At 46.6% G+C, this 12834-nt stretch overlaps 1 protein-coding gene across 2 annotated transcripts; it reads left to right on the top strand.

The window, feature by feature from the left end:
- The first annotated feature begins 942 nt into the window (after window positions 1-942).
- Window positions 943-9219, top strand: LOC122371004 (G-protein coupled receptor moody-like). Of its 2 annotated transcripts, none has more exons than XM_043347034.1 (10): window positions 943-1315; window positions 1692-1790; window positions 2796-2936; window positions 5859-6018; window positions 6429-6442; window positions 6832-6959; window positions 7378-7528; window positions 7874-8061; window positions 8276-8425; window positions 8745-9219. In XM_043347034.1, the coding sequence occupies exons 2-10, from the start codon at window positions 1729-1731 to the stop codon at window positions 8909-8911; spliced, it is 1161 nt and encodes a 386-aa protein (XP_043202969.1). In that variant the 5' UTR covers window positions 943-1315; window positions 1692-1728; the 3' UTR covers window positions 8912-9219. The 2 variants fall into 2 exon arrangements, with proteins under 2 accessions (XP_043202969.1, XP_043202970.1); XM_043347035.1 differs by having other exon boundaries at window positions 8749-9219.
- Window positions 9220-12834: the final 3615 nt, after the last annotated feature.

Consider the following 12834-nt stretch of genomic DNA (forward strand, 5'->3'; position numbering starts at 1 on the left):
TACTGTGGTTAGTTCGTGTCGGATTTCCGGTTCTGGCTATAATCGATGAGAGGAGTAACATGGAGCATACGCATATCTAGTTCTACGACTTTCAAAGAGACGAACCGAAATCGTCAATGGGTTATGAGGTATAATGCACGGTTATAGAAGCATCCGGCTCGGCCGCCCTTGAGTCGCATTGACGTCATCGAAAAATGCAGCTATAGAACGCGTTTTTTATTTGCTCTACACTCGACAGGCATGTGCTAGCTTGGTACAAACAGCGATGCTTCGCTTCCCATATGTGCCGTTCATCGTTTTATGTTTTTCATAACACAGAAAATGCTTTAGAAAGGCGAACTCTTGTTCATCGAGCTGTAATAACGTAACTAACTACATTTACTGCATTCAGAAGCCTGGACGGATCTGCAGGTACAGCTGATTATTATTTTTCCGATTGGAATTGATTTTCCTTGGTAGACCATAATCGAATCAGACCGGGCTAGATCAAATCACGCAGACGTATTGTGGCGTAATGTCTGGGGCTGCTGTTTTGTGTCAGTTTGCTAGGGAAGTGCAGGTTTAACTAAGAGTAACGACTTAGTTATACGCAATTAATTAGATTTCCCATGAGGCTCTCCTTGTTGGGTATTTTGGCGACTTTCCAAGAAAAGTGTGCCTACTTTTGTTTCAGGGCCCGAGGTGGGTATGTACGTACCTTTTAATCTACTCACATTTAGGTAGGCACTCAGCAGTCCGTGGCGATTTGTTTTCCTTATTTTCTAGACTCGTAACCAACTAACATATGTAATATGTATGTATGTATACTCGATCCTCTTCACTAACTCCTCATCCCTCTCGCCTCTCCTCTCCTCTCCTCTTCTCTACTTTTCTGTTCCCCTTCCTCTCCCTTCATTTCCCCCTCAATTCCTCTCCACTCTTCCCCCTCTGCCTCTCTCCCTCTCTCCTCTCTCCCTCTCTCCTCTCTCCCTCTCTCCTCCTCTCCTCTACTCTTCCCTCCTCTCTCCCGCTCTCCGCGCTCCTCTCTCGCCGTATGACGTCACAGACGCCCACGGAAGGACGGACGATAGCTGCCAGCCTCCTTCCGCCCTTCAGAAGAACTGCTGCCACCGAGACCGTCCGTGGTGGGCAGTCCAGGGTGCAGTCCGGCTGCAGTCGAGCCCAGCTGCGAGACCTCTCTGACCTGGTGCTGGTGCAGCCGTCATCAGTGCTGGTGTAACGGCTATCAGTGCTGGTGCAGCCGCCGCTACTGCTGGTGCAACCGCCATTGGTGCTGGTGTCGCTCTGCCGCTTCTGTCGCTGACATCCGCTTCGGGTGAGACCAATATGACTTGCCTTATTATTTCTCGACATCTCTCGTACCGCTGTGGTTGCTAATTAACGCTTCTGGTGCTCTGTCGGCGGACAGTTTCTAGTAATGAACTTTTAAGGAAATTGCAGGTGTTGCTGAGAGTAAAAGCTTTGTTACGTCAACTTTTTCTAGGAAATTGCAGGTTTAGCTGAGAGTAAAAGCTGTGTTACGTATGATTTATTAGATTCATAAAATTTTACGTAATTTATGGTGAATACGTAAATTGCTATTGCATATTTTCGGAAAATTACATATCTTTTGTCATCAATTATATGGCATTAGCTGTGAGCAATATAACTTCAATTCCAATCAGTTTAAAACTATTTTCACAACTTTTTAGAACGTTTATTTGCACCGCTCGCTGGCAAGCTCACAAGATGTCCGACAACTCTACGATGGACCCTACAGCTGGTGACGAGGACCTCGGGGAGCTCAGCAAGTGAGTGCTTATTTATGTCAGTTTTTAAACTATCCACGGAACGATTGCTTGCCCATTGCCCAGCCATTCTTCCTATGACTGTTGTCAGAGACTCAAGCTTTAACGGTGCCAGTGAGTCTGGCCGATACGGTTTGTTAGGGCTTCCTTTCGTCACTGACTTGGCACGGCTCGCCCAGGAAGACTGGGTGGTCAGATAAAGTAACCGCATTTCCTCAGAAGTCGAGAAGCGCCACAGATGCGAGAAAACCGCCGGGGCAGAGCGAACGGGATTATACACCGAGACAAAAGTTATGTATCCGTTTGAAACGTTCGCTTAATAAAACGGTTGGACAACGGTTTTATTAGGCATTTCAGTAGGCGAAGGCTTATGTTTATCAAAGACCTTGCGACCCGATAACCAAAGTTAAATGCCTGCAGTTCGCTAGACGTTATCTGCCTTGAAACGTAGTCAGCAACGTCCAAATGCCTATCGAAGCTTGTGGGAGTTGACATTAAAGTTAGTGGCGTATTTATATGGACATTTTGAGAAATTTGTACATACCTATGTATGTACTTCTTTACGATACTTGTTACTTGTTAACCTCTGTTCTTTACTTGTGCTTTAGCCTCCTGGTAATAAATGCATCAAACACAAACAAATATGCCGTTCAGTCAATCTCAATCGGAATGACTTTCAAACTCACTCCCATAGGTTCGTAATGTATTCGACGTCTTCGCCCGTCAGATTGTAACATGTTCCTATCCTCCTCATCGCAGTCTCTCATATCTGACTCTCCCCTCAGGCTCTCACTTCTCACAATCACATGTGGCCCTAACCCTGCGGCCTCTCACAGTCATATTTGACTCTCATCGCAGGTTCTCACAGCCGTTGATGACTCTCATCGTAGGTTCCAACAGCATCTGACTCTCACCGGAAGTTCTCACAGTCACATCTAACTCTCACATCAGGTTCTTACAATCCTACTGCAGTTTCTCACATCCGTTGATGATTCTCTCTCCCCATAGGTTTTCACAGCCGCTGATGACTCTGACTGCCTTTTTGATCGCCGTCTACATGATCGTCGGTCTGTTCGGCAATGCCATCACGGTGCTGGCACTGCTCCGGTGTCCCCGCGTCCGAAACGTCACCACGGCCTTCATCGTCAGGTGGGTGACGTCACAGGCCAGTCGATTGGCAAGAATGCCACGTCCGCTAATGTCGAATATGTTGTTAGAGTTTGGAAGTCTACCAAAGTGTTTGTGTTTGGTACTCTATCAAACACTAACAACATATCAGAAAATTGTAGATAAACATTGGTCGCAAATGCATTGACGTTTGACGCTTGATCGAAACAAGGTTCGGGTCATGACCTAACTCAATGTTTATTGGTAGCACCAGCAATGCGTCGCCAATGCCATATCTAAATGACTTGGTCTCGAAGCCGTAGAAATTATATATCCTATTTGTGCTACTCATTGTGGTACTTTATCCAATCAAACACACGGTAAGCTGATACTTATGATTTTATGGGTGGCCACTTTTGCATCCGTGTTCAACGAAAACTGCAGTGCAGCACAGCCGCTCCCGAGAAGTTGCCCACGAAACTTGTCTCTGTCCCAGCTCCTCTCTCTCTCTCTCTCTCTCTCTCTCTCTCTCTCTCTCTCTCTCTCTCTCTCTCTCTCTCTCTCTCTCTCTCTCTCTCTCTCTCTCTCTCTCTCTCTCTCTCTCTCTCTCTCTCTCTCTCTCTCTCTCTCTCTCTCTCTCTCTCTCTCTATCTATCTATCTATCTCTGTCTCTATCTCTTCCTCTCTCTCTCTCTCTCTCTCTCTCTCTCTCTCTCTCTCTCTCTCTCTCTCTCTCTCTCTCTCTCTCTCTCTCTCTCTCTCTCTCTCTATCTCTATCTCTATCTCTATCTCTATCTCTATCTCTATCTCTATCTCTCTCTATCTCTCTCTCTCTCTCTCTCTCTCTCTCTCTCTCTCTCTCTCTCTCTCTCTCTCTCTCTCTCTCTCTCTCTCTCTCTCTCTCTCTCTCTCTCTCTCTCTATCCCTCCGACGTATATCCACTCCCTCCTCTCCCCCAGTTATCCTCTTCAGCACCCCACCCCCCACCCCCACCCTGCGCTGTCGACTCCTCGTCTCATGAAGAGGCAGCCGCCTCTTCAATCAGGGCTATCACGCGGCTCGCCGGAAGTTAGCGCGCTCTTTGACGCTCTCCTATTGGATCTCAGAGCCACATTGAGTGTCGAGCGAGCAATCTTGCCTCGCTACTGCGCTCAGACGATCTAATCACTAGCCAGGTAATATCCTGGTCAATTCCCGATGTCGTATGGGTCAGTGGGTTATGTTCTGTCCCGCTTAGTGCAGTAAAATGAACTTGTCTGGTCGATTACCAATGTTAGCCTGTGCGATGAAGATAAGATATTTTCAATATTATCTAGGGTGTCGAACGACAATGATGGCTCGTTGAGCTAGAATGGTCGAACTATGACTATTGACTAACAGGATGTGTACCTCGCCTTGGCGGCTGCATGGTGACGTCAGCAGCCAGTGACAAGTGGCTCCTTACCTGACCCACCTGACATATTGCAGTCTTATTGCAACCCATTGCAGCTTATTGCATTCCATCTAGATAACCTTAGGTAATTCTAGGTAACAACTAACAAGGTTTTTGCACAACGAGTTGAACTTTTGCTTTGCTTTTGTTGAATTGGACTTCTCGATCTATAAACCAACGCTGAGCAGTGAGATGAGAAGATAGGGTGGACATATTGAACTGAGCCTTCCAACAATTGGTTACGTGGCGCCTCAGCGCTTTTTCCACTCCGTTGAAACGGAAATCAACCGGGTAGAAACTAGAAGGTCACTTAGCCGCTCAAACAGTCACCCCAGATAAGTTATGTGTACGTTCCTAATGGATCTGTCCTCGCCGACTGCTTGGTTGGAGTGAACAAAATCGAAAACATCGAAGGGTGGCCAGAACTAAAGATGTGTTGGCTGATGGCTCTGATGTTAGAAGTTCCAGATGGGTTGAACAATGCTTGGTCAAGGGACAGAACTTCGGTATGGCATCTCGTATCCCTGGCTTTTACCCATTGGACATTTCACGTTCGCTTGTGCCTTCAAATTCAAGGTAAGGCAGGTGTCGCTATGGCCTCTCGCACTTCCCGCCGCCTCTTATTTCGGAAGAGACACGCTAATCGCTTACCAGTAAATGAGCCCGAACCGTCGGCGGGGTCTATCGTCGGATAGCTAACGAGCTGCTGATTCCTAGCGACGCTGCGGGCAGTTAGCTAAGCACTAGTTTCACCCGTCACCTCCAGGTGGCAGCCTGGTATCATTGTCCACCAGCCCGGTTTGTCTGGGGGGGTGGGGGGGAGATACTCCGATATGGTGATAAGGCTTGACGTGGGCGTCAAATTAAACAGCGCTATCAGATACGCCAGCGTAAAATCGGGATCGCATTGATGGAAACCCCAGCGGCCGATTTTCTGAGAGCTCCGGATCCGTCACTCGTAGGTGGTCCTACGTTACGTACGCACCCTTCTGATGTTGCAAGTCGGGACGTTCTATGACGCAGTCCGGAAACGCCTCACAATGTGGCCGAAAGCTTTGCGAGCTTCCAGCGAGATGTGTGTCGTCTGCTGAGTAAATTTTGAGGCAGGATTCCCGATTGTCAGCGGCTAGATTTTAGTTTCAATTGTGAATTTCTGGCAAATAGTGATATAGTTAGGTCATAGGTGCATAAACCTTTTTCTTCTAAACTGGTGTATAATGTATCATGCCCCAAAGTTGAGCGAAATGTCCACCCACCCCCTTCCGCAGCGCCCGAAGTCAACTAAAATGTATTGTCCTCTAGGACAGAAAGAAACCAAAGCACTTTTATAAAAAAATAGTTTGCTTTAAACTGCACATAGCAGTGTACAATGTACATAAAGAGCCAAAATCCGAGGACCTTTTGGAATTTTGAAGAACGTTTTTGGGGATATACGCCTGCAGCGTCCAAGAACTCCTGCCTGGATCTGTCAGTGTGGCAACTACTTATCTTACCTGTCGTTACGTCTATCTGACACAACGTTCTGTTTCCAGTTTATGTATCGCCGACTTTTCCTTCTGTCTTCTGGTGCTGCCTTTCGAGGTTTCTCGCTTCTCTAACGGCGCCTGGCTGTTTGGAGAAGAGTTCCTCTGCGTTCTGTTTCCGCTGCTCAAATACGGCAACGTCGGCTGTTCTCTGCTTTCAATCGCCATGGTGAGATGATAGACTACACGTCTCTATGCATAGCTCGATTGATTTGTGTGACATTTGAACGTAACTTTTATTAAACTGTCACTTAGCCTAGCTACCCAGAGAGAGATATCACCTCCTAAAATCTAAATGATAATGAACGAGCCGAACAGGCGGGCGGACGCGCAGAATAGCCAATCGCTATAGTCGTACAGAGCTATTCATTCTCATCACTAGATGGCAGCAGCAGTTGATACGCCTGAAGGTAGACTGTGCCGCAGCGCTCGCTCAAACGCGTCAACCCGAGCGTTAGGTCATAGGGGCATGTTTGCTGCTGTAAAACTGGGGGATAAACGTAGAAATGTACGTTTTAGTCAATGGGTTTATGAGTCGTATAGACGGCATCTTATGCTCCGTATTTTGTCTGTCCACAGATCACAATCAACAGGTAATTAAATGTCATCACTTTCGGCCGTGGAATCTGCACCCTGTGGTATGTGCTTTGATGCGTGAGTGACATCAGTGCACTTGACGAGATCGCTGCTTCATCGCCTGACAGCTGGGATGGCCCCTGGCTGCTGCAGTATCATTTAGAATGCAGTGTTATTTGTTTGTAGTCTGCTGAGGCCAGTGACTGACGTTAAGTAGAGAAATAAACAATTGTGATGCGTAACAATAAAACGATATTTCCACGTAAATGTCCAACATTCTGCGCATAATTAAACAGTAAGCACACTAATAATGGTTTTCTTCAATTGAACATTCAATTTAGTGCATAAATTGTTTTGTATAAGAAATAAGCTTTGCGTTAACAGAAAGTATACGACTTCCGTGCAGGTTTGTGATGGTGGCGTTTAACAAGGCGTACCAGAAGATCTACCAGTGGCGCTGGGTGTGGGCTCAGCTGGCGTTCATCTGGCTCTACAGCTACCTGATGCTGGTGCCTACACTGGCCGGAAGCTGGGGTAACTAGCCCAACTATAGTGGACTGATAACGCTCACATTCGGTCTGTCTAGAACCGCTGAAGTCAAAATGCATTTTAAAAGTTTATTTCTTGGCGATGTCTGCAGCGAGTGGGCCATTGCTGCTTGTTTTGGAATCGGAAAAGATCGCTTTGAAGATAGGAAGCTGAGAGCACTAAAACGTTGCCAGGCCTGAGAGTTAAAACGCTTGAGTCTACCCAGGCAAAATTGCTAACGATAATAAATGATCAGCTGACAAATGCAATGGCTGAAATATACATAAACCTGTATAAATGTGTACATAAATGTAATAAACATGAATCACTGGTGTCTCATGACCATTTATCAATAATTTCCTAGCGTGTGACTGGATACGTAAATTGACTTTGCTCCATCCTCCCCGTACCCGTGGTTCGGCAGGCCGGTTCGGGTTCGACCCCCGTCTGAAAACGTGCACCATTATCAGGGTGGACGGTCACTCAGCCAAAATCCCCCTGTTCATCATCGGCTTCGTCATCCCCTCCTTGGCCATCTGTATCTGCTACGCCGGCATCCTCGCCGTCGTGATCATGTAGGTGATCATCCATATGTGGCCTCTGCGTTTTTTTTTTTTGCCTTTGCGTTTATCATGTTTGTTTAAAATCAGTTTGACGTTCATATTTCAGTTGCGTATCGATTTGTAGTCATCCGCCGCGGTTGTAATCACGACATAAATATTCACGTAAGTTATTTGTTTGGATTTGTTCAGCCCGCGTTTGTGGCAGTGGCACGCGCGTGACTCACATGGCTCGACCAACGGCGTATGGTCGGGCCAACGCGGTGGTCCGATAAAAGCAGAGCCGGTGAGTCACCGGCGTCCCCTCCCGTCCCCCTCCCCGCCCCCTCCCGGCCCTCTTCCCTCCCCCGCTCTCGGCAGGTCTCACCGCCGCCAACGGCGGCACAGCGCTCGGGAGACCTCGCAACAGAAGAAGAGCCGAGAAGAGCGCTCCAGGAAGAGCGAGATGCGCATCACGAAAATGTCACTGGCCGTGTTTGTCACGTTTGTCGTCTGTTATCTGCCCATCACCATCGCTAAAGTCAAGGATCCCACCGTGAAATACCCAGGTATTTGGACGGTATTAAATGTTTGATATTGTGTTCGGGACCTCGAAATAAACAATAGTTATAGGCAATGGATTGAATGTATGATATCACAAATGTAATTGATTTATCGAATACAATGACAATAATAGATGGCGAAAATTTACACTGAATCGGATTTTGAACGGTTTTGCAGTTGCTCCTATAATTTTCATCTTATGTGACTCCTTCGCTCCAGGCGTGCACATTCTGGGCTACATCCTGGTGTACCTGTCGGCCTGCGTCAACCCCATCATTTACGTCATCATGAGCAAGCAGTACCGCCAGGCGTACAAGACGGTGCTGTTCTGTCAGCGTCCCAGACTCTTTTCTGAGAACTCGTCCCAGTGTAAGTGGTAATTTGACATCAATACATCACTCCTGAGTCGAGTGCATATGTTAACATAGTAATGATATACTATAAAATGATATAGCACGAGACTTGAGAGTAGCATAGGACACCGCGGTACTCCTGATATTTACCCAGTCTAACTGCTGTGAATGTTTTAAATGCCGGTTGACATAACCGCTGTACGGTTTCTGCAGTCTAGCGGGAAAGAGTCTGGGAGTTGGCCTTGACCGGGCGGGAAAGAGTCTGGGAGTTGACCTTGACCGGGCGGGGAAAGAGTCTGGGAGCTGACCTTGACCGGGCGGCTCCGTGCCCGCAGGCAGAGAGGATCGCCAGCGTCCTCCCACACCCAGCTCCTCCAAGACGATGATGTCGCAGTTATCCGTGACGGAGCGCGAGTGGCGCCACTCACCGGGACCCCGGCTCAAGTCGGCCTCGTCTGCCTCTGATAACGCATTCCTTGAACAGGATGAGAGTCGGATGTGACGCCGAACGGATGTGGGGACGTGATTGGGGCTGACCGAGACTCGAGGCGCAACGAGCGAACTGCAGAGGTTCCTGTAAAATGGTAATACGTAATGCGTGTACTTTAGGCATAAGATACGACAAGGTCTGTGAAACATTCATTGTTGATGAAAATTGTGTATCGTGGTAATCGATGGCGCATCGGTGTATCGGTTTACATATGTGAAAACTGTGACGTCACACATATGCATGATAAGTGTAACAAAAGTCTTATGCAAGTTTTCTGATCCGGGTGCATGTTTTGCCAATAAATGCTGTTGTAAAACACGGCTCACAATTGTTCTGGGGGTTGACAACCTACCGGCCCGTCAAAAACCCTGAATAAATGAATAAATAAATAAATAAAATTCATACATACATAAACAGATAATAGAAATAAAAAGTAGCAGTCCAGCAATGAATTCCACAATTACACAATACACATTACACATGCTACCGTCTCTAGCATGTATTACTTATCAACACGCGATTACAATCACATATCGGTATCAACCTGCTTTTGAGAAAACTCTCACGGCTCAACATACCAGAAAACAAGTCATGACAAATGTCGCCGTTTCTCTGGTCGGGGACGCCGGAGCCGCATTCCCAGCGGCTCGCCTCAGTAATGTTTCGTCACCCGACACCCGATGACGTGTGGATGACGCCAACACCAGGACGTCATCAGCCCATCACCACGTCATCGCGCCACACCCTTGTCACGGACGACAGCACTGCTGGAAAAGAAAACATTTAGTTGAGCAGCAAACGGACAGCAGGCGCCACGCATGGCGTAAATGAGGCCTTTCGGCGTTTACATAGCTCCTTTTAAAAACTGTACCGCAACGGCAAGCCTATCTGTATTCAACATATTGCTACTTTATATCAAAGTCACATATTTATTTAGGTAGGTTTTTTAGTTTCAGCCGACAATCTAAATCATTAGAGGTCACATTTTGTGGACGACGCTCCCAAATGATAGCTGGACACAGCAAGATGTGGACGGACGGATAAGCTAACAGAGGGACAACGCCGAGAGCATGTCGGAGAAAGCCCGGGCCCCTGACTACAACGGCATATCGACGTTTCCCCTATCAATGTTAGCTTACTTTCATGCATATGTCACCCTGCGCCCTACTGAAAATGACTAGGTCCATTTAGGTACTATTTAGCGCTCGATTTACATGAATGCTTAATATTGCAGCAGGCTAGGTACACACTGCTTTAATTAACGAGTTACCTTATTGCCTTAGTTAAATCAACACAAATTTATTCGTTAACCCTCGCCCGCACATGCCATTTTCCCATCCTAGAACGCACATGGGGGGGGGGTTGCCACCCCCCCCCCGCGCCATTTCGTTCCTGTTGGAGATAGAGCTTAGCAGTAAAGTCCAAAAAGATTTTTTGGGAAGAGACGAATCCAATGATACCCAGTTTTACCTTCTCAGGTCAGTCATTGACCTTCCAGGTCAGGTCAAACTAAAAAATGTTGCTGTTTTGGGTCACCGTTGGATATCAAGTGCGCTGCTTATCAAATACCGATGACGATGCTGTTTTCTGGTGCCAAGCCAGCTAGAACCTCTTTGTCACACTATCCGACCAGAATTTTGCTGCTGAGGTCATTTCAGGTCAAGTTAGGTCAAGGTCAATTATATGTGTTTGTATGTCTGTGTGTGTCTGTGTGTATACTGATGTGTGCACCGACTGTTTTTGGGTCCATATCACATGAAATCATGATCTGAGAAGCTTTTACCAAAAATGCAGTAAAAAAAAACTTCACAAAAAGTAAGTTAAGCTTTCCTAAAACGCAATTATCTTAGATGACCTAGGTTGACCTTGACCCTGACCTTGACCCCTGTACATCGTCGAACAACATGTTCCATGATAGGTGGGAGGTAAGACTGGCATAAAAGGCCGAAATCAGGGTGTCAAAAGCTCACAAGGCCCATGGCAAACGCAAGATGTTGAGAATTGGCCATTTGGGTCATGACATGACCTGAAAAACAAGGTCATATCTCCGAAACCAAAAATTACAGAAACTTGAAATTTTCAGTGGACATCAAGAAAGGATAGACGAGCAGCTATACGAAAAATCCGCCTTCTAGCTCTAAAAATGTTGAGTGCAGAGCAGAAAGACTGCCTGGGAGGGTGGCAACCACCCCCCCCCCCCATGTGCGGGCGAGGGTTAACGTTTCCTTTAACCAGTCATAAATGATGGATCGTAGATCCTTATACGGCCCTTTGGTACCTTTTTACGGGCCATCGAAGACTGCAGGCAACACTGGGACCCACTACCTCACCGGCACCCGGGCCGTACGGACTAACATGGTGTCATGCATGCTGTCGGTGGTGGTTGGTGCTAACATCCGTACCAGCAAGGCTTTATAACGAACAACGAGGTAATAAATTTACAACGTTTAATCGACATCGACATTGGCGTGATGATAAGAAATAGTTCTATGCACTATGCAATATGCGTGTCAATTTAGCCTCGAAATGAGGGTTCTGTTATTATGAGCATGTTTTACCTATTTCCTCGCACCGCACGTTAATTTTTGAATTGCAATAAAGCTATTCACTAATCACTATTCTTTCATAGCAGGGCACAGTTTCAGACAGAGCATGTTGTTCGCTATGGTAGTGTATTGCTGATTGCGTTCATGACACTCCAAAGGCAAATATTTTTGCCCAAGGACACACCTTTCCACGGCCGTTATAAGGCATAGTTACATCGCACGTCGTTTAGCAATGCTGGCTCTTCGAGCAGAAGACTTCGGCCCTTGGATGTTATCGATGTTATTGTTGGCTGTCCGCATATAGTAACTGTATAGTATAGTGTAGCTGTATAGTATAGTAACATACCTACCTATAGTTAGAGCCCGATATTGGGACTTGGGAGCAGCGTTACGTTTCTCGGCAGTGTTTCGGAATTATGGTAGCGTTGATATCACTCCGACACCGACTCCGGGTTTCCGGTCTGCCCGAGTTCTCCGGCTCCGGGTCAGTATGGTGCAACCCTCCTATGGGTTTCGCTAGCTGGATGCCACACCGCTTGTGGTCTGGATGCCCTGCTTAACATTCAATACCCCGAAGAAGGCATCCATTGTCGGTCGTAATCGCACACTCGCTACGAGCGAGGGCTAGGAGTCGCGCCCCCCCCCCCCCCTGGTGACTGGCGAAGCCCTGGCCTTATTTGAGCAAATGAGACCGTGGGTGACTCATATTATTTTAGGCGATAGCTGTAAAAATCAGCACAGGAATGATATCCCGCGCGAGGCTGGGGGGTAAATTTTACCCCCCTCGCGAATTTTTGCAATATCTCAAAAACGGCGGCGCGCAGCGCCGCCAAACTTTTATTACCTTTTCTTACATTAATTTGACACATTCCCTGAAAATTTGAGCGAAATCCGTCGGATTTTTTTTAAAGAAATTGACGTTTTAGTGACGTCATGTTTGCTATTTTCGCCTCAAAAACGGCAAAAGTTCAAACGCCGCTAACATCTTCATTTTTAAAGGAATCAAGACGTAACAAAAAAGGTTATACGTAATTCTACTTTGTCTATCAAATGGCTATCTCCGTTTTTGAAAATTTTGGATTTTGACCCAATTTTTTTCAAAATACTGACTTTTTGGGGAAAATAACTATAAAATCCAAAATTTTCAGTGTATCGCAAAAACCGGAATATATGTCAGAGAAGTGGTCTATGTGCACCTACATACCAAGTTTTAGAAGAATCGGTTCAAAAATGTGGGGGTAATTGTATGAGGTCACGACACACAAAATTTTGAAAATTGACTTTTTTGGAAGTTCTAGACCTCGTACGGAAACAAAAATAGCACCATTCGATTCGCCGTGAAAAACTGCATCAGATAGACACCTTTTTAGACCTTAACAACCAACTTCA

The sequence above is a fragment of the Amphibalanus amphitrite genome, unplaced genomic scaffold, assembly GCF_019059575.1.
Source record: "Amphibalanus amphitrite isolate SeventyFive unplaced genomic scaffold, NRLGWU_Aamphi_draft 001194F_arrow, whole genome shotgun sequence".
In the NCBI taxonomy this organism is placed as follows: Eukaryota; Metazoa; Arthropoda; class Thecostraca; order Balanomorpha; family Balanidae; genus Amphibalanus; species Amphibalanus amphitrite.